This window comes from Thalassophryne amazonica, chromosome 22 (assembly GCF_902500255.1).
Source record: "Thalassophryne amazonica chromosome 22, fThaAma1.1, whole genome shotgun sequence".
Lineage (NCBI taxonomy): Eukaryota > Metazoa > Chordata > Actinopteri > Batrachoidiformes > Batrachoididae > Thalassophryne > Thalassophryne amazonica.
This window is the reverse complement of record NC_047124.1, coordinates 1,033,538-1,056,409: the sequence shown is the minus strand read 5'-3', so window position 1 is coordinate 1,056,409 and position 22,872 is coordinate 1,033,538. Positions and strand designations below refer to the sequence as shown.

General features: G+C 42.1%; 1 protein-coding gene across 2 annotated transcripts in view; it reads right to left on the bottom strand.

Moving 5' to 3' along the window:
* Positions 1 to 18,454, bottom strand: part of fgd6 (FYVE, RhoGEF and PH domain containing 6) — a 36,788-nt gene extending 18,334 nt beyond the window's left edge. Inside the window, exons 1-5 of one of the 2 annotated variants that reach the window (XM_034163143.1) lie at positions 18,255 to 18,454; positions 13,780 to 15,877; positions 5,603 to 5,717; positions 1,022 to 1,089; positions 860 to 890 (exon numbers count right to left, since the gene is read on the bottom strand). In XM_034163143.1, the coding sequence (XP_034019034.1) occupies positions 860 to 890; positions 1,022 to 1,089; positions 5,603 to 5,717; positions 13,780 to 15,877; positions 18,255 to 18,264 (2,322 nt within the window). In that variant the 5' untranslated portion in view covers positions 18,265 to 18,454. The remainder of the gene's footprint in view (positions 1 to 859; positions 891 to 1,021; positions 1,090 to 5,602; positions 5,718 to 13,779; positions 15,878 to 18,254) is intronic. The other variant, XM_034163145.1, reaches the window with a different exon arrangement.
* Positions 18,455 to 22,872: the final 4,418 nt, after the last annotated feature.

Below are 22,872 nucleotides of genomic sequence, written 5' to 3'. Positions count from 1 at the left end.
TCAAGTATGACGTCAGCCATGCAAGGGCATGCCCAGTAATCCCAAAATGATTTTCCAGCCTATCAAGTAGAATATGATGATCCACTGTATCAAACGCAGCACTGAGATCTAACAGCAACAGAACCGTAGTGGTGTCCGAATCCATTGTAAGCAGAAGATCATTCACCACTTTAGTGAGAGCCGTCTCTGTGGAGTGATATTTTCTAAAAGCAGACTGCAGTGGCTCAAAGAGATTATTCTCAGTAAGATAGTCTACAAGCTGTGGCTAGCTACAGGTAGTTGTCCATGAATAAGTGTTGCCACCATGTCGAACAAGAACTTTGAGTTATGCTTGTTTTTGTTGATCAAATCAGAGTAATAGGTCCACTTTGTAGCCAATAATGCATGTTTATAGTCTAAGATAGCATCACGCCACGCAAGGTGGAATACTTCTAATTTTGAACTACGCCATTTCCATTCTAGATCTTTAGCCTTATGCTTGGGGTCACACAGGTAAACACTGAACCAAGGTGACTGTGTTTTGGGGGAGCGCGTTTTTAATAAAAGGTGGCAAAATCATGTCAAGTGTAGTTTTTTCAAGGTTTACTTACAACTTTGGACTAATGAAAAATGGAACGTGGTTGATTGACATGGACTGCTGATTAAACATTGACTTTAAAATGCTGACATACTCAGCAATATGGATAAGTATTCAGCCAAGACATAGAACTCTGAGGGAGTCAGTTTGATATGAGACAAGGCCGCGAGCGGCTTAATTAGTGATTAAAATCTTTATTCATTATATTCCAAAACCAGCCAGAAACTAAAACAGCAATAATAAAAAGTGTTAATTAAATAAGCCAAACCCCAGGACACTTACTATGTGTAGAAGCTTCAGGACATCCACAAACCTGATTTAGGAAAAAGAAAAAAAGGAAGGAAAAAAAGCAGAAATATGTCAGGAAGCGATGGAGTAGGTGTGTGTTTGTATGTGTGTTTTAAAAGCATCCGCACTCCTCAATGTGTGTTCATTGTTACTCACACTTTTTCAGAGCTCATAATCTCCTGGGCAATGTGCACCACCTTCTTCCTCTTCATCTCATCCTCCTGCTGACAAAAGCAAACCAAACCTTCAGAAGAAGCGGAGACAGACACGGCCTCACCACATGCACACTCACAGGCTCACTGGACGCCGCGACTATAGCCTTCCAGATGACGGATCAGTCAGAACTGTGCCCGAAAACAGAGTAGAAGCAGCAGCTTCTCGCGTACGTTCTGGCCCGCGTGTGTTGTGGAATGGCAATGGGGTGTTCTCTCGCTGACTTATTTTGGACAGCAGCATCGTCCCTGCTTGACTAAAAAAAGTCCTGAGCCATTTCTGTGATATGCTGCAACTTTGAGGAGCATAAGGTCATGGTAAAAGTCACAGAGGACAAAGAAAAAGAATCCTTGGGAGAGCTATTCCTGAATCCATCAGCACAGCTGGGTTTGCTGGCCACACCCACTGTCAGCTAGTTGCTTTTTTAAAATCACTTATGATTCTTATCCAACAGATGAAATTAGAAGCCGGTTTGTCTTGAAAAGTGTTTATGATGTGGGTGAACCAGCAATCTGGCACAACCTTAAGTGATGCAAGTCAACCCAGTCCAAGGATGTCATGAGAGCTCAAAGACGGCCGTGACTCGGACGTATAAGTGCTTGAAAGACAACGGAATTTGACTACAGTAAGTTTAATAAATGTTGTTATAAACAATATTAATAAGTACTGGATGCATTCCAAAACATCTAAACAGAAATAAATAATGTAAAATAAATACTGAAATAATGTCCAATATTCAGTGCAGACAGCACTTGCACAAATACATCGGACCATTAAAATGAGAGCGCTCTGAGAGCACAATGTCCTCCGCTGGTAAAGGCTGCTTTGGCACAAGTGCTCGCTACATTCTGAAAACATTTTAAGGCATATGATAGTTGATTTCAGAACGTAGACACCAACTCATGAAACTGACGGAGTCTAGATTTGCTAATCAAGGGCCATAACTCTGGTAAAATGGGCCCAACTCCAACGATATGATAATATGCATATTACTAACCTATTTCATTTATTTTAACCTTTATTTAACCAGGTTAGTCCCATTGAGATCGAGACCTCTTTCACAAAGGAGACCTGGGAAATTATAAAGTTTCCAATCCATCCAGCCTGCATGTCTTTAAATGTAGGAAGAAGCCAGAGCAACCGGAGGAAACCCACTCAAACATGGGGACAGCATGCAAACTCCACACAGAATGACCACAGCTGGGAATCGAACCCATGACCTTCTTGCTGTGAGACAACAGTACTAACCACTAATCCACCGTGCTGCCAAACCTATAACAAGGACTTGCATCAAGTTCACAAAATTCCTCCTAAAGGGGTGAGAGGAATAGATTTCAGAAGGCTTATACCCTTTTTGGGACAGACGGACGGACAGACAGACAGACAGACTAAATCATCACAACATAATCCCCATTCGGACAGAGTCCAAACTGCTTCCCTTTGGCCACAGATTTGTGTCTAAGAGATGTAAGACCAATAGATATGAGAACTCTTTACCTACTGTTACTAGATAACACTATCACACGAATGTTTTTAACTACTTCTATTTATTGTTACCCAAGGCCAACATACGGCCATCGGGTATTACGAAGACTTGGCACCTGCCTGTTTGTCTGTGCTCATCATAAGTCCAGTCTGTTATGGCCACAGTCTTCAAATTCACAGGGAACATTCTTGGGATACAGACCTTGGACAATTTCAAAGATGGCTAGCCTTGACATATTTTAAGAGGTTGAAAAGTCACATTCTGTTGGAATCTGAGTGGCAGGGGATGACAGCCAATCAGAGTAGAGCCACACCGTGACATCTGTGGCTGGTCTCTTCAAAACCACTTTGCTTTGTGTTCATATGCACGTCTCTCATATATGATGTAAAAGCTAGCGAGAAATAAACACTTCTAAAACGCCATTTTTGGAACCTAATAACACCTCTGAATTTATTTTGCGGGCATTAGCATGGTGACGTCACAGGCTGGTAGCTAGCTGCAAAACTGTTTCGTTGTGTGTAAATGTATCCTCTTTGTCAAACATTATGTAAAAGATAGCGAGAAATAAACACTTCTAAAACTGAAAACGCTTTTTTGTAACCCGATAACACATTCTATGGCGTTAGCGTGCACACTAATTTCTGCTAACTCAAAGCTAACTTCCTATTCGGTGTTTCAGCATTTCCCATAAAGTCTCTGGCAGCTGCCTGCGCTTCCCAGAATGCACCGCAGTGCCAGCAGAGTTGTGCTGTCTCACAGCACATGTAAACAATGGCAAAGCGAGGATGTGGATGGTGTTAACTTAGCGAGTTCACGGGTGATTATGATGATTATATGCTCCCCCAAGTTGAGAGGGTTATCTAGAGGAGGTGCAGCACCTGTGATGGACTTCTGGTGTGCCCCGATGTTGTCTTATTGTCTGTACTTCACGAGATGTGTTTACACTGTGAGTGCTGAGCTCCTGACACCAGAACTCTGCTGAAATCAACCTCTATTGTGAGTCCAGACCACGAGACGGCGTTGAGTGTCACAACTGCGAAACACTATACAATTATAGACTTTTGATGAGGTGTACCCGTGATTATCCTGACCAGGTCCGCATAATCACAGGTACACTGAAATTAAAAGTCTATAACTGCTTTATTATATGGTAAACAAGAAAATTGGGAGTTTGTCAAACATACTAAAACTGAAAAATCAATCTCAAGTTTCAGCTCTTTATTATTACTGTCATACAGCACCAACAGGTCCAAAATACTTCATGAGCACAATCTCTGAAGCCCCTTTCACACCGGGGCTGCCTCGAGCTTCCTGTGGTGTCATGATGACACAGGAATGTCTGCGTCAGGTGCGCGCTGCAGGGGGCAGAGAGCAGGTGAGAACGCAGCCTGCAGGTTCTCTGCACAGAGGAATCAGAGTGCAGTTTGGCTGCAGACAGACTGTGCACTCTGATTTATCTTCTACTTTATATTTGTGCTGCAGGTCTGCGCTCTGAGTTCTGTTATAGTTTATCTTTCTTACTTTGACCGCAAGATGTGCGTGTGAGATGTGGAGATGTCTGGAGTTATACTTGAGGTGGACATGTCCTGTCTCTGTCAATCAGTCTGTGAGCAGGACTTTTATGGACTGTATTTAAACACATTTGTGAGAGAAGACTGAAGACTGCAGCCAGCAGCGTTTTTTTTCTTTCTGTGCCCTTAGTTTTTACTGCATTGTGTACACGGCGTCGTCATGACGACACACGATGCAACTCGAAGCGAGCCAAAGTAGGTGTTGTATCGCGTTATCTGATTGGTCGTTATCGATAGAAGGTGCCGCTTGATTGGCTAGCGCTACGCTGCACGTGAGGTGTACTCGGCTCCACCAGCGGTCAACTCGGCATGTGGTACAGCTCAGAAAGTGGCGAATGGGCCAATCAGAAGTTGGCAAAATCACATACCATATAATAATAAATGGAGTTAAATTTGTCTCATTAATACCAGCAAATGCGCATAATTTCCACTTTTGTAAAAAGCTCATGTACACGCACACGCAAAGCCGCCTGGAGACGCTGTTAAAACGTAAATATTGTTTTTGATTGACTGATTAATAGAGGGACTTCACTGAACATGTATAAATTGTATGCAAGACAACAGGATCTTAATAATTAATTGAAGAACTGCAAATTATAAAGAACACAAGGCTCATACGGCCAAGGTGTATTTTAGCACTATATTTTTATGTTGTTTTTATTGCATCATGTTTTTTATGTTGTATTATTATGTCCACTGTCTGGTGAGTTTTCGTGTCATATTTAAGTCTATGTATGTATGAATATGTTCTCTCTGCTGGCTGCACAACAAACTGCCCCATTAAGGTTAATGAAGACACTTTAATACCTTGATATTTACCCAAAGCCAAAATATGGCCATCAGGTATTGCGACAACTTTGCAACCATCTGTCTGTCTGTTTGTGCTCAGCTTAAGTCCAGTCCTTTTACTTTCAGGGTTTTCAAATTCACAGGGAATATTTTTGGGACACAGATCCAGGACACGTTCAAAGATGGCTAACCTGGACCTATTCTAAAGGGTCAAAAGGTCACATTCTTTCTACACACTCTTTCATTGATTACATGCTCATACGGCCGAGGGTATTTTAGCATTGCAATCTATTTTTATGTTACAGGAAATAAAGGGTTTTCTAAGAGGCCTCAACCTTCAAACACAGAAACAGATCTAAGAGAAATCAAAAGTACCAAAGTCTACCTCTGCAAAGCCACATTTATATGGGTATTATTTTGTGGATTATCTTAAAAAGTTCAAAACAGATTTCACTGAAATTTAGTGGAGGGTTCAGGTTCTGTTGGGGAAAGATGGATTAGATTTTGAGACTCATCCAGATCCTGATGTGGACAAGGCACAATTTTTGGTGCTGTCAGAATCAAAAATGTCTGGAATGGTTTTTGAATTCTGTTGGCTTGTCTGTACAACATGAATAAATGATAGTTTAATTTCACCACCTCACTTGCTTCATAATGACAGATCTTGTAATTGCATACCTGTCGATCTGCCTCGTCCAGGTGCTCCTTGCTGGATGTGGAGCTGTTGTCTTCTTCATCTGAACTGTGGATCTCCTCCTCTTCCTCAGAGTGGACATCCTGCCGCAACCAGCTGCTGCTCGCCAAAACAAACACAAAATAATATGAGGAAGACACAAGTTGGAATTTAGCTGGCTTTCAAAGAAATGAAACAGGGATGAAGTTGGAAAACTCCTCCCTGGAAATAAAGTTTAAAGAGAATGAGTTGAGTCAAAACCAACTGGACTGTTTCTGTTCTTCAAGATGTTTTACTACTCAATCAGCAACTTTCTCCAAAAGGGAAACTACACTAGGAACCCACATTAAGAGAAACAAGGGAGACAAGATACCTATAAAATTCCATTAAACATCACATGAAGTCCAGAGGAAAATGACAGGTATTACATTGTAATTTATACAGTTCAGGTCAGTCCAGAACATGCCACACATTCACTACACTACAGAAATGCACTGGATGCTGGATGGCAACACAAATGCAGACAAGTGGTCTCTCACCGCAATCTATCAACTGGAGTCAGGTGAAAAGTGGGTGTGTCCTTGGCCTTTTCCATTTGTTAGGGTCCTCATCAATTAGGGACCTGTGCGCTGGATTGCACCCAGACAAACGTGCCACGTGGCCAAAATGTCATAACTAATGTTCTTCACAACGCAAATGATACTCCCCAAGTAACATTTCATTTGACACAAAATCATTCCATTGGTAAATACAGGGGTGCCTAAAGGTCATGATGGAAAAAGCTGTAATGGCCCGAAGGGTGATGATGCCACCAACAGCATGAAGGGAAGGTGCAGAGGGGGGAGTGGGGGGTAGCGCCTAAGGCACCAAGAGAATTTTATAAAACAGGAGCTTCGAGGAGCAAATCTGGGCATATTTGAGGCCAAATTCCAGAGTAAGAATGATATTTTTAGGACATGGCAATGATAATACTAAAAATATCATGAATATTGTTTATATATCGTTGTTCTGTTACAGATTTGCTATTCTTCAATCACTGATGGCTAATAAACATACTGTCTTGATTTAGGTGCATTTTTTATTTGTTTACATTTCACCTTCTTAGGGTTCTTCATGTTGTTTTCAGCAAATGCACGTGATGCTTGATCGCTACACAAAGTGGCACTTTGATTTGGTGTGAGAAGGACACACCCATGAAAAAGGCCCAATCAAGACTCTTGTCTCTTGTGACATACAGGGGACTGTTCACCAAAATAAATGAAGCATGTAGTTCATCTACAAGCTGTGTCAAGTGGAGCTGGAATTGGCCACGAGATCAACCCCCCGCCCCCCAGAATTTTACACCAGATTTATACTGATCTCAAAAACATTTCCTGGCAAGGCAAGGCAAGGCAAAAAAAAAAAAAAAAAAAGACAGGAAACTGTGGATCTGTGGGAAATTGGCACCCCTGTAAATAAACCAGATTAAAACACAGTCCTGTTGGCTGTGGAGATGTCCTGGAAAGTGTACCATATTGTTCAAAGTACAACTCACACCGGAGTATAATTCCCATGTTTTTATCTGTATGCAGTATAACACAGCATTTCCTGAGGGGGGAAGTTAAACAACAGACAGGAATTCAGCGTAGCACATGTGCACACCACAGCCTGTGCTGTAACTTAATATATGGACTTTTCAATTCCAAAAATAAGCAAGAAGGACAAATAAACATGCAATGGACAACATACTAGCAGCTATTTGACACACTTTAGACAAAAGAACTCAGCAGACAGACTCGGATTGGTGGCACACAGCAACATGGAGAACAGTGGATTTAAGCAGGAAGCCTTCAGCTTGCGGTGTAGAATACAAGGTCAGTTAAATTAAAAAAGCAAGCTAAATAAGCAAGCTGGACAAACAAAATATGTTGGAGAATAAATTGGATTTTTTTTTTTTGATTTTTTTTTGACAGTTCAGGCAAAATAAATCATTGGGTGGACACAGATTACTGGTCCACTGCATTACAAACAGTACAATAAAATGCGAGTCAATCTGAGTTTTTAATCAATATCAATTAGTTTTCATTTATATAGCACCAAATCACAACAAAGTTGCCTCAAGGCATTTCACACAAGTAAGGTCTAACCTTACTAACCCCCAGAGCAAGAATACAGGCGACAGTGGTAAGAAAACACCCTCTGATGATTTGAGGAAGAAACCTCAAGCAGACCAGACTCAAAGGGGTGACCCTCTGCTTGGACTATGATACAGACACAAATTACAAAACAATTCACAAAACAAATATAGAGGAAATGTTGCCAGTGCACAGAACAGGAGGGTTAGAGAAACAGACACCACACCCATCTCTACATGGAGCTGCACCTCAAACAGAGAGAAAAAACAGAATCAGGCATCAGAAAGACAACAAATACTGTATAATTTGTCAGCATTAAACAAGAAAAACAGAAGAAATACTAAGGTGATCGCCGGCCACTAGCCCTAAACTTCACTAAAAGACCCAGAATTTAGGTAAAGTTGAGGCCGCAGCACGCTCCAATTACTAATAAAATGAATTAAGAGTAAAAAGTGTAAAACAAAACTGTACCAGTATGCTAGACATATGAAAGGGAAAATAAGTGCGTCTTAAGTCTGGACTTAAAAGTCTCCACAGAATCTGACTGTTTTATTGATGCAGGGAGATCATTCTACAGAACAGGGGCACGATAAGCGAAAGCTCTGTGACCCACAGACTTCTTATTCACCTAAGGGACACAAAGTAGTCCTGCACCCTGAGAACGCAGAGCCCAGGCCCAGCCTGGTTCACACGGCAGGATTTTAAAATTATCTGTAGGTTTCCAAAACCTGAGAGACCACACACGTGGAGATAAAAAAAAATTATAGATCTAAAAGGTTTGGTCATACAGTATGTAGTGTTCAGCCACACAGTGAAGTCAACATACCACACATGAACAGATTTCACACACGAGCATTCCCAGGTCAGACAGGAAAACTTGAAAAATCTCTCGAGATTAAACGTGACTTCAGAGTAAACAGATGGAGATAGTTTGTGGACTATTTAAAACCGAGGGGAAAAAAATTATACAAAAAGAAAAGAAAAGGAGTTCTTTAAAGGAGTGGAGACAGCACGACCACCAGACTTTCTGGTAAGTCAGAACAGCTGTTTTGATTTTATTTTCCACTCCGTGCGTCCGTCACCTCGCTTTCTGATCGGCTACACGTCACATTCTGCAGGCTGTGTGCACGTTTGTGGTGGGGGGACACAGCACATGCTGCGATATCAGGCCAAGACAATCCAACATGTTGAATATCCCCGATTCGCGATCAGAGTGCCCCTAACGTCCTTCCGAGCAGATCAGAGCGCTCTGAACACACCACACACTGCAGGAATATCTGATAAGATTATCTTTAGCGTCATCATGATTGTTGGGGCGTCCTTAAGACTGTTGGAAGGGGAAGAGAGGGTCCAATATCGGCCTAATTATCTTTCCGTGTGAACCAGGATTAAGTCGGGAGGTGCCAGTCGGGGAACATTTTCATAGGTTAGTAGCAGAACCTTAAAATCTGATGTCACTGGGACAGGAAGCCAGTGAAGAGACGCCAAAATGGGTGTAATGTGGTCAAACTTTCTGCTTCGTGTCAAAAGTCTGGCTGCAGCATTTTGAACCAATTGGAGAGTCCTAATGCTAGACTGCGGTAAACCAGAAAATAGAACATTGCAGTAGACCAATCTAGAAGAGATAAATGCATGGATCAGGGTCTCAGCATCAGCCATAGACAGGATGGGACGAATCATCGCTATATTTCGCAGGTGGAAGAAAGCAGTCCTCATAATATCTCTAATGTGGAGGTCAAAGAACAATGTAGGATCAAAAATTACCCCAAGGTTCCTCACTTTGTCAGTGTGATGTATGACACGCAAGCCTAGGCTAAGCATTAACTGATCAAATTGATGCCGATGTCTCACTGGACCAAGAACCATCATTTCAGTCTTACCAGGGTTTAAAAGTAGGAAGTTTCTAGACATCCAACTTCTCACTGATGCAGGGCAATCTTCTAAGGATTTTATGTGAATGAGATTACTGATTATTATCGGCATGTATAACTGAGTATAGCAGTGAAAAGTAATCCCAAAACACCACAATATGTGCCCAAGGGGTGCTATATAAAGGGAGAAAAGCAGGAGCCTAAGACAGACCCGTGTGCAACCCCAAATTTCATGTCACTAAGGTTAGAGTAGTAGAGGTTAGGTAGTGTTACTGTACAAAACGCACAGTGAGAACAACTGGTCAGGTATGACGCCAACCATAAATCAGCTCTTGAATTTGGAATTTTGTGCACTGTTGTGTACTTTTATTACTGGCATTTCTTCTTTTATTATTGGAGTTTATTGTGTTTACTGCTGTGATTCCTGGCCTGGGAAAGGCCTATACAAACCACTATTATTATTATTATTATTATTATTATTATTGAACTCATGATTTTTTGGGGATACAAGTCGCACCAGAGTATAAGTTGCAGGACCTCCCAACCTGACCTTTGATCTGATCTGCTCAGATATTCAAATGTGAACATGCTCATCCAAAGAATGTTCCTACCAACTTCTGCTCACCCTTTTCCAAGTTATTTTGCACACACATACACGAGCAATGACAATAATTTGTGCTGCTGCTGACATGCAGTTATAAGGCCGCCAACAGTGGCTCAACTACATGGGTGAGTCCTTAGGCTTAAGACAAGCACTGGAATGGAAAAACACAAGACCTGCATTCTTCACTCTCATCTGCAAAAGTCAACATTCCCATATTTTCTTCTATTCATAGGTATCCCTCAGCTGTTTTACGTACTAAAACACAAACTCTCTAAGCAATCAGCTCTTCTTCCCATTTCTGTCAATCTCCTGTTTTGTCTGTACTTCAGCATTCAATCGTGCTCCATCTGGCACAGAGTGCCACTAATCTTAACAGGCCTGAAAAACACCAACAATCCCTCACAAACACCCTGCCAACCACTCTGCATACCAGACAGAATTAAGACGCACTCTGCTTTTTTACAGTTTTAATGGCTGATTTCACACCACCGGACCAGTTAACTGGACTTTGACCTCATCACTTAGCATTCCTCCATCATAAAAGTGTAAATAGGAACTACACCAATTTGGAGGGTTCCTGATCTTGTTGAGTCTGCTTCCTAAAAAAACTAAACACTGACTCAATGAAATTTTAATCGGGTGAACATGATGATGTAACTGGTGGGACAGTGCTAGCCGTACCTTTTAATGATCCCTCAGCAGTTCAACTCACAATCATTTCACAATTTGTGGCATTTAGTTGACAAAACTAATTATGTCTGCCTAGGACATAATAAAATCATTGGCATTCGTTTGTCTGTCTGCCTTTTAGCAGGATTCTGTCAAAATTACTGCACAGATTTTGATGAAATTTTCACCATAGACAGATGAGGCCATGGAAGACTCCGTGAAATTTTGGAGGTGACCTGGATCTGGATTCTTGATCAAGATTTCTGGATCAAGATTGCACTTTATACAGGCTTTGAAGGATTACGTCAAAAATACTGCATGGATTTAGACCAGGGGCGGGCAATCATGTGTGCCACGAAGGGCTGAGACACTACAGGTTTTCCTTACTACCAATTACCTCAGCAGATGATTTCATTGATGATCAGATGTTTATGTTCAGGGGAGAAGCTCATCAGCAATCCACCTGCTGAGGTGTTTGGTTGCAAGGAAATCCTGCAGTGTCTTGGCCCTCGCTGCATGCCCCCGATTTAGACAAAATTTTCACCACAGATAGATATTAGGGCATGGAAGACTCCATTAAATTTTGGAGTGGATTGGGATCAAGATCCAATTCTGGACCATTTCTTAAATTTTCACCATTTCGAGGACCATCACAAATCTGCTTGATGAATCTTGTGGCTACTGCACAAAGGAAGACCCTGTTAGTGTTGGATGTTGGGAGTGATCCGGATCAACATGCAGGTTCTGCAGCAGAAAGACACGACATCACAATGTCAAACCAAGATTAGCAAGACACTATTTTGTTTCAGCTTGTGAATTAAATATCAGATTGCAGCATCTTAAATCAGTCAGACCGTTCTGGATCAGTAGGCAGTTATTGCATTGTGTTGTGGAACTCGGATCCAGGTAAAATCTGGGTCACAATGTGAATCACATATCTGTTATTTTGAATCCTTGTCAACCCCATGGCGGGTGTCAGATATCTCTGATTGCTCTTGTTTTGCTTGCTTTTATTTGCTTGGTAGACTTTGTTTTGTCCAAATTAAAAGAAAAATAAAAGTTCAAGGAGGTGCAATAGGATTAATAAATGGAATAGTTTTGACCATGTTGAATGTTTGGTCTTCAATATAAAAGGTCAAACAAGGTCCATGTCCATTGGATTCTATGACATACAGTATGCTACAAAATAACATGATAACTAAGCATAACAGATGGGCAACCAATAATTTGAATCACTTTTTACCAAAATTGGAGTAACTTTAACTTTTGACGCCTATACAAACTGAAATTGTCAGTTTGTCACCATTTTTCCTGTTTTTACTCCATAACATTCAGTCACAGAAAGTCCAAACTGTACATTTTTGGAATCTTTATGATGAGACAAATAATGTGGTATACTTTTAAATATGATTGATGCATTTATAAATTTTGAGTCCTGTGTATTTCTTCATTGTCACCAACTTGGGCACAGCTACCATCCTGGGATGGTCACCATACATTTTTGTGTAAGCCACGGTCCAAGGGGTGACTGAGATGCTTTGAGCCGGACCAAGAAAAAGTAGGGCGTGGTTCTCCATGTTTGCATTCTGAAAAACCAACATTTCTTGAGAATGTGTGAAATTTTGACTCAATGATGGTTTCTCAGAATGCAAAAAATGGAGAACCACACCCTACTTTTTCTGGGTCCAGTTCAAAACTTCTCAATCACTCCTCATATACTGAGGCTGGATTGTAAGTTTTGTTTTGCCATCTTAAGTGGTGCCGAAAACCTGCTTGGCCCATGGGCTACTATGAATAGTTTGTTCACTTATTCATTTACCTGGAGGAGGAAAAAGTCTTTTCAGAAATTCTCTAACATAATGAAGGGGAGGAAAAATGCAATGCCGAGGTTAAGAAGAGTGCGAGGGCGGGCGGCAGCAGCTCGTGGTTGCTGCAGGTTTATTTTCCCTGTTCTAGAGAGCTGTGTGTGGCGTTTTTGCAATTCTCAAACATTTCCTGCCATGGCCACTGAAAATAACCCACAGGAAAATAGAACGACTTGCTGCACATCAATGCTCTATTCAAATTCAATGCCATGTGCTCAAAGGCCAACTTTCCCACTGTTGTACATCCAAACTACCGAGGTCAAGTGTGCAACCTGCTGCACAAAGATGTTCCCAGATGAGGAACTTTACAGTGCAACTGTATGGGTTCACAGCCTGACACTGTTGGCCAAATGATCCATGTTGCTTTGTTTGGTATTTTAGGAAGTCAGACACCTTTGCATGCATCTCCAGCACAGGAAGATCTTTGGGGCTTTTTTTGGCAGAGTTAAGTCCCTGCACCTGGTGATGTCCCCCTGAGCAGCCCTAAAAAAACACTGTGTGGACCTCTACACTGATTGGTTGCTAACTCACACGGGTGAAGACCACATCACACATCTTCATGAGCAATGAATAGTTGGCCAAATCGTTGATGACTACAAGCAGAAAAACATCTTGCTTCTCTTCATCATGATAAATGTTATTGTTTTCAGGCAATAATGGAATTTATGTTGCAGCTGAAACTGTGCAGAATTATTACGTCACTGCATATGTAGCTTGCATGAGCCTTGTGGGTTTTCACGGCAAAGAAAACATAATGGCTGACAAGGTGAAGCAGGGCACCTTCTGGCAGTGGAGCCAGTAATATTTAGCTCACAAATTTTATGGACTTTGGCAGAAATCTGATAAAGAACTTAATCCCAAGTAATCAAAAAATACAAATGATACAGAATATACACTGAGATCTGAAATATAAGGGTTTTCTCTCCAAAGGTCTGTGAACACTGACTAAAAATATTTTGAGTATTACTGCTAACAAAGAAACAAACAAACAAACAAACATGGCTGAAAGCAAACTCAATCAAGGAGGTAACAAGAAAAACGTACAACTACAAACCTCACCTTTCATACTCAAGGTCATGACATTTGTGATAGGGATCCTGCACCTCATAAACATCTGAATCAGGAGAATCCAGATCATGTGGCCACCCCAGCCTCGCACTATGAAATGGCAGGTTCATGTATTCTGGAATCTCCTCATAGAGTGGAACGTTCTCATACTCCACTGATCCCTCTCCTTCTCCAGTATACTCAGACTCTCCTATGCAGCTTTTGGGTCGCTCCATTCTTCTATCTCTCCGGTTGGACTCCACACTGGTACAGTCCAGAGACTGCGCTCCTTTGGTTAACAATTTTGGCAGCATCTTGACAGGCAGCCTGAGCTCCAGAAGCTTCCGAAAAGACAGACCCCTCTTTTGCGTATCAGATCTGGTGGCAAGGTCGGCTGCGGAGAAGGATTGTGCCCTTTGCTTGCCCCCCAACACTGGTGCTCGACTTTTTGGGGGGACACTGCTCCTGGTGGGCATCTGGCGACTGAAGAATGTCACGGAGGGCCGGGAAAAGCGCCAAGTTGTTTTCTCTGTGGGTGGTGCAGGTAGCGCCCTCATTGGTATGTTACCATGTGGAGGTGCAGGAGGGATAATGGAGGGGGGAGGGGGAGCTGGTAAACTGTGTCTCTGAGGCTTTCTAGGTGGTGTCATTGGTGATTGCTGATCCTCAGCAGAAAAGGCCTTCTTTGTGTTGGACAAGGATGGATGGCAACCGAGTCTGAGCTGTTTGGGGAGGCTGTGGGTAATCGGGTAAAGCTCAAAGTCACCGTACCCGTCTTCTTCATCCTCTCTCACTTGGTGCACCTTGCCTTCTTTTTTGCCATCATGGTGCAGTGGGTCAGATTGGGAGAGGAGGTCTAAGGAGTGGGAGGTGTCTCTGCCAAGTAAAGGGGGCACAGGGATTGTCCTATAGAGATGGGAAGACAGGGATGTCTGCCGAAGAGGGGGAACAGGTGTGTTGGGCTCTACTGTACAGATGTCTTGTTGGGATAGAGGCCTTGTACTTCCACCATCTTTGAGTTCATCACTGTCCAAACTGAGTGACAGACCAGCTACACTCAGTTTCTCCTCCTCATCCCTTGTCTCAAGCCTCTTCTTTTGCTCCTCTGGTATGAGATCAAAGGCACCGCCCTCCACGCCATTCTGCCTCACAAGAGTTGGCTTCTTAAGTTTACGTGGGTGAGGGACTGGAAGAGGCTTACTTGGAGGAGCAGGGACCTTCAGATCAGGGAATAACCTGGCAGGACTGGCTATGCTGCGTTCACTTTCTTCCTTCAACAACTCTGGGGATGGAAGTGTAAATGGTAAATCAAGAACAGTCGGATTTGGAGAGACAATGTTGCTTCCTACAACATCCCAAACAGATTTACAGTTGTTGTCCTTTAACTCCGTATTATGGGCCTCAATTTGCAGATGATTTTCTCCAACTTCGAGTTCACCAAAAGCAAAAGATTGTCCCAAACTGCACTCTGTCTGCTCATCGGGTCTATGTGCTTCTTTGGTTACCAAGTGTCTCTGTCTTTGAGGTTTGTTTCTGGGCTTGGGATTGAAATTTTTACTTATCTCCTCACCATTGTCCTTCTCTAAAGATGCTCCATCTTCCTGGATTTCTGCTTTTTCCTGTGGTTGTGTCCCTCTAAAATCATATCCTTCAGGAGAAATTCCATTCTGCAACTGGTTTTTGTGCAACTCGCTCTCAGTCCCAGCTGCATTTCCATTTTCCAAATGCTCACACTGGGAACAGTCCTGGAGCCTGCAGGAGCAGCTGGGAATGATGTATTCCAATTCATGGTTGCTAGTTTCAGATAAAATCCCATTTTTGGAAATAAGAAGTATGTGATTGTCATCTAAACCCTCCTTGTGTTTCTGAGAATGGATAAAGACTCCACTGGGTTTAGGTGGTGAAGCAGGACGAGAACAGACTACAGATTTGGGGATGCATGGTTTGGGGGCAACAGCTGGTTTGATTCTGTTCAGAGTACCAGGAAAAGACTGGGAGATGATGATAGACTGGGAGTGAAGTCCTGGTTTTGGAGCGATCGGTGGGGGAGAGGCTTTGGTGGTGTTAACAGGGAGTTTAGGCTTGGGAGCTAATGGAGGCTTCTTCACAGCTACACAAGGAAAAGAGGGAAGAGAAAGATTATTTAGAGTCAGCAGGCAATAACCCATCCTACACCACTAGAAGACTTTTCCTCTTATCAAAATAAAGACAACTGTAATGGTATGAAATAAAAAAGACATGAAATTGCAGCTAGTTTGCCAGAAGGCACATGAGAGAGCTGATCTATTTTTTCATATGAAATTCCCATGCCTTCGGAAGAGGAGCCTGAACTTAAGAGAAATACACACCACCAGAGGTCGTCTATGAGCTCGAAGCCATTTTGACCTGATCAATGCCATATAAATGGACTAAACAACACTTACAATCCAGCATCAGTCAACTATGGCCTCCACAAAAATGTATGATGACCACCCCTGGGTGGCAGCTAGGGTCAGGTAAGGGTTAATGGGGAAGTGATGGTCTTGAGCAGTGGACTTGAGACCAGAGGATCCCCGGTTCAAACCTCTGTCAGCCCAGAAAATCACTAAGGGCCCTTGGCCAAGATCCTAAATCCCCAAGTTTCTCCTGGTGTGTAGTGAGCACCTTGCATTGCAACATCTTGACATTGGTGTGTGAGTGGGTTAATGTGAGGCATCACTGTAAAGTGTTTTGAGCTTCTGATTCAGATGAAAAAGCGCTATATCAGTGCAGTCCAGTCCAATGAAGGATGACACAGGGGTCAACATTTAAGAATATTTCAATCACAAAGAAAATTATACCACATTATTTATCTAATGATAAACATTCCAATAAGTTGTAGTTTGGATTCTCTATGATCAAATGATATAGAGTTATTCAGTGACCCCTACTTGGCTACAGCTGCCACTCTGGGAAGGTCACCATAGGCCATGTAGGCTGTGGTATACTGAGGTTGGATTGTAAGTGTTGTTTTGTCCATTTAAGAGGTATCAAAAACCTGTTTGGCCCATGGATGAAATAGGGGGGAGTGTGAGAAAAGATTTTTTTATTCAATCACATGGTAAACAGACTATTTCTCCAGAGTTTGTCCATCTTATGTAGACAATCAAAGTGCTTTGCTATGATGCCTCACATCCACAGACACACACACACTGAGTGTTGCAAGACACTCATCTGCACACTGGGAGCAACACAGAGGTGCTCAAGGACACCAGTGATTTTTTTTTCAGTGTCGTCAGGGATTGAACGCATAACTCCCCGGTCATAAACCTGTGTCTCCAACCTTGATGCCACCATTTCCACATAGTAGTCTATGAAAAGCATCAGAGGGTAAAATTTAATATTGCATATTATTTTAAACCACAAGCTAATATAAAAAAAATGTAAATTATTTCTATACATACAATGCATTTTGCATTAATGTTAGAGCTGCATTTTTAAAAATTAATTTCAAAGATATGGGTTGGTGAATTTCGGGAAGACAATATAATCAGTAAAAGATGTCACAGAATATAATGAATCCCTTGCAAAACACAGGTTAACTGAAAGAGTGTTTGTTTGTACTAATTAAAGAAAAGCCATGAATGGAGGCCATATTTTCCGTTTAAGTGGCAGACAATTCTGGCTGGCTGACAACAGGAGAAGTGGAGTCATCAAGATGATGTTTCCAACCTCTTCATCCCCAATTCATCCTGCTCAGTCTGGGAAGATCACTCAGTCCAAGCCTAGCTGGTATCATGCTCAAGGGGAAATTATTCATAGGAATAAAAAAAAAAAGCACAAAACACTGCCTCAGACAATCCCAGTTTGCAGCCAAATGACATGTTTTCATGGTATATATATATATATATATATATTTTTTTTTTTTTTTTTTTTTTTTTTTTTTTTTTTTTGGAGGTCTAAACATAACCATAAACCCTAATTATTATTTAATACATTCTCCATGCATGTCATATACCAATTACCCTTTAAAAAACACTTAAAGCTACAAAGTGCACCGTTATAGATGTTTTTTTTTTTTTGCTTGATTTTCTTGAAATGACTTGATCAAGTGCATTTTAGTGGAATTTACCTTAATATGCAAGAAATTGCATCTAAAAATCAAAAAATGGGAGACAATAACGCTTTTATTTTAGATTTTCATGGAAGCTGTTTTCTAGACAACCACCTTCTTCAAACAATGCTCGTAATTCCATATAAAAACGGAGTTATTCAGTTTGGCAGATGTTTTCAGACAAAGGATGTTTCACTGTTAGCAAACACAAAAAGGAAATTTGGATTATCACTTTTTACAAAGCACTGACAGCCTGTCCGCCTTTATAGTATTTAAGAACTCTTACTAAGGAAAAAAAACCCCTTATAATTAACTCTGGGTTTTACAGGACGAAGTGAGCACTTTGCTCTTTTTTTGGCTTTAGTTAGCCGCAGTAAGCTAAGTGAAGCTAGCTCCCTCGTCAAACGAAACAAACCTGCGCTCATGACTCCCGACTTGCTCCCTTCTCCATGAGTTATTTTACTTTCAATGGATCTCCATGAAAATCTGCGTTTTCCCTTTTTTTGACACCATCGTCGCCTTGAAGATCACTCCAGGGGAAAAAACTCCAGATCACCGGTGTTATTTTTTATCCTGCCAGTAGGATGTTCGTATACATTTTTACGCTTGTTACTTTTCCCACTTTTCCATAAGTTTTCAGCCACAGTGCTTTTCCTAAACACGTCAAGTAAGATACGATAAAAAAGCATATAACCGGTTCTGACTTTGTAATATAAATATATTACTGACTTAAAACTCTTTTGAAATTTTTTTGTAACTCAAAATCTATGTGAGAACATAAAAGTTAATTTAAATTTATATTGACATTCAACTTAATTGTAATTATTTGTTTTTATATCACAATGACTTCGTGATTTTTTATTTTGAAGGTATAATGGACTCATTTTCAGTAGTTAACTGGCTGGTTGTCGCTAACTTGACAAACCTGTTTCCTTGCTGCTTGGCTGTTGTCGCGGTTGGACTACAGCCTCATGGCCACTAGAGGCGCTCTGATGGGAGGGAGGGCAGTGCACTTCTCTGTCTTTATAATTTTAACACAAATAGAATTGTTCGTGATCAATCAATAAAAACTGTGAAATCGTTTCAGTGTCAAACGTAATCAAATACAACCTGATTTTCTGATAAACTGCAGGAGATTTACAAAAATAATGTTTTATCACTCTAATAATTAAAAAATGTATTATTTAATGCATACGCTTAATATTTAATAATACTTAAAGGGGTCATATGATATATATTTTCAGCAACCTTACAGTAGGTTACCAGGTGTAAAGACAATTATTAAAATTTAGAGCAAAAAACTCCCCATAGATATGTAACGGAGGCCAGCAGGTGTCGCTGTGCAGATGTAGTTAGTAAACCTCACTCCCAACAGCTCAAAAGGATTCTCTGGTCACAAGGCCAGAGCCCTGGGTTTTAGCCTTCTGGTTAGAGAGTCCGACTCCCATGCTGGAGATCGTGAGTTTGCGTCCCGAGGGGAGCGAATGGGCGGAGTCATAACAACACAACGCAGAGGGCAGCTGCTACAGACACCAAGGTGATACACAGTCCCCTCTCCAAATACCCATTCACCCATTTTCTATACCCCGATTAAGGGTCACAGGGGCTGGAGCCTATCCCAGCAGTCACAGGGCGTGAGATGGGACAGGACGCCAGTCTGTCACAGGGACACACACAGACAAGCAAACACATTCACTCCTACAGACAGTTTAAAGTTTCCAGTCCTTCTAACCTGCATGTCCTTTGGATGTGGGAGGAAGCTGGAGCACCTGGAGGAAACCCACGCAAACACGGAAAGAACACACAAACTCCACACAGAAAGAACACAGGTCAGAATCAATCCCATGACCTTCTTGCTGTGAGGCAACGGTGCTATCCACTAAGTCTCTCTCTCTGTGTCTATCTATCTATCTATCTATCTATCTATCTATCTATCTATCTATCTATCTATCTATCTATCTATCTATCTATCTATCTATCTATCTATATATATAAACTCCACATAAAAACTCTTGTGACATATCACATATGTTATAGAGGTCTGAAACAAGGTGTTACAAACTGAGATTACCCCCGTACCAGATTTCTATATTCACTATCTGCACATTAGCGAAAAACAGGGAGTTTGTTATGTACTGACTTTACCCTTTTTGCATACAGACTAAAATCAAGTTTACATAAATTAAAACCAGCTCTTTCTGTACACATAAAAGGTAAATTCAGCACAGAACAAACTTCCTATTTTTTGTGCATGTGCAGATAGCTCGCGTATTGCGAATATACAAATCTGATACAAGGTCACCCAAGCACAATTTTTTCACTGGATTAAAACAATAGACACCTTATCTCATAATTACACTCAACAAAAATATAAACGCAACACTTTTGGTTTTGCTCCCATTTTGTATGAGATGAACTCAAAGATCTAAAACTTTTTCCACATACACAATATCACCATTTCCCTCAAATATTGTTCACAAACCAGTCTAAATGTGTGATAGTGAGCACTTCTCCTTTGCTGAGATAATCCATCCCACCTCACAGGTGTGCCATATCAAGATGCTGATTAGACACCATGATTAGTGCACAGGTGTGCCTTAGACTGCCCACAATAAAAGGCCACTCTGAAAGGTGCAGTTTTATCACACAGCACAATGCCACAGATGTCGCAGGATTTGAGGGAGCGTGCAGTTGGCATGCTGACAGCAGGAATGTCAACCAGAGCTGTTGCTCGTGTATTGAATGTTCATTTCTCTACCATAAGCCGTCTCCAAAGGCGTTTCAGAGAATTTGGCAGTACATCCAACCAACAGACCACGTGTAACCACACCAGCCCAGGACATCCACATCCAGCATGTTCACCTCCAAGATCGTCTGAGACCAGCCACTCGGACAGCTGCTGAAACAATCGGTTTGCATAACCAAAGAATTTCTGCACAAACTGTCAGAAACCGTCTCAGGGAAGCTCATCTGCATGCTCGTCGTCCTCATCGGGGTCTCGACCTGACTCCAGTTCGTCGTCGTAACCGACTTGAGTGGGAAAATGCTCACATTCGTTGGCGTTTGGCACGTTGGAGAGGCGTTCTCTTCACGGACGAATCCCGGTTCACACTGTTCAGGGCAGATGGCAGACAGCGTGTGTGGCGTCGTGTGGGTGAGCGGTTTTCTGATGTAAATGTTGTGGATCGAGTGGCCCATGGTGGCGGTGGGTTTATGGTATGGGCAGGCGTCTGTTATGGACGAAGAACACAGGTGCATTTTATTGATGGCATTTTGAATGCACAGAGATACTGTGACGAGATCCTGAGGCCCATTGTTGTGCCATACATCCAAGAACATCACCTCATGTTGCAGCAGGATAATGCACGGCCCCATGTTGCAAGGATCTGTAAACAATTCTTGGAAGCTGAAAATGTCCCAGTTCTTGCATGGCCGGCATACTCACCGGACATGTCACCCATTGAGCATGTTTGGGATGCTCTGGACCGGCGTATACGACAGCGTGTACCAGTTCCTGCCAATATCCAGCAACTTTGCACAGCCATTGAAGAGGAGTGGACCAACATTCCACAGGCCACAATTGACAACCTGATCAACTCTATGCAAAGGAGATGTGTTGCACTGCATGAGGCAAATGGTGGTCACACCAGATACTGACTGGTATCCCCCCCCAATAAAACAAAACTACACCTTTCAGAGTGGCCTTTTATTGTGGGCAGTCTAAGGCACACCTGTGCACTAATCATGGTGTCTAATCAGCATCTTGATATGGCACACCTGTGAGGTGGGATGGATTATCTCAGCAAAGGAGAAGTGCTCACTATCACAGATTTAGACTGGTTTGTGAACAATATTTGAGGGAAATGGTGATATTGTGTATGTGGAAAAAGTTTTAGATCTTTGAGTTCAACTCATACAAAATGGGAGCAAAAACAAAAGTGTTGCGTTTATATTTTTGTTGAGTGTATGAGATAAGGTGTCTACAAGATAAGAGACACTTTATTTATCCTGAAGGACATTATTTTGGCAGAGTACAAAAACAGAAAACAGCGGATGGTGAACATTTTTGTTTGTTTGTTTACAATAAGTACAACAAATTTACTCTTAGTAACTGAATAACTCTGTTCATTATTATGTATTCATTGTGCAGAACATCAGTATGTGTCAAACTCTCCAACCTCTCTGTGCCAGCTCCCACCTGTCAGTGGATCTCCAACTTCCTGATGGACAGGACACAACAGGTGAGGCTTGGGAGCATCACATCCTGCACAAGGACAATCAGCGCTGGTGCCCCTCAGGGGTGTGTGCCCTCCCCACCGCTCTTCCCCCTCTATACAAACGACTACCTCAGGGAACCCCTCTGTTAAACTCATGAAGTTTGTGGATGACACCACCATCACTGGACTCATCCAGGATGGTGATGAGGCTGCACACAGACAGCAGGTGGAACAGTTGGTCCTCTGGTGTGATCAGAATGACATGGAGCTGAACCTGCTCAAGACTGTGGAGATCATAATGGTCTTCAGGAGGAACCCACTATCCCCCCCCCCATCCTTAACAACACTGTGCCTATTGTGGACACTTTTCGGTTCCTGGAATCCACTTTCTCGCAAGATCTGGAGTGGATCTCCCACAGAGACTCCATCAGGAAAAGGCACCGCAAGGATATACTTCCTCTGACAGCTCAGGAAGTTCAACTTACCCCAGGAACTTCTCACCATCTTCTACACATCCATCATCCAGTCTGTCCTGTGCATCTCCATCTCTGTTTAGTTTCCCTCTGCCTTCAAACACAACAGGCACAGACTTCAACCAACTGTCAGGTCTGAGGAAAAAAACATCGGAGCCAGCCTGCCCTCCATCGAGGACTTATACCGGGGCAGGACCAGGAAGCAAGCTGGTAACATCTCTGCAGACCCATCCCACCCTAGAGACACCCTGTTTAAACTCCCCCCGGATGACGTTACAGAGCTCTGTATGTCAGAACAACCAGACACAGGAACAGTTTCTTTCAACAGGCCGTCACACTGATA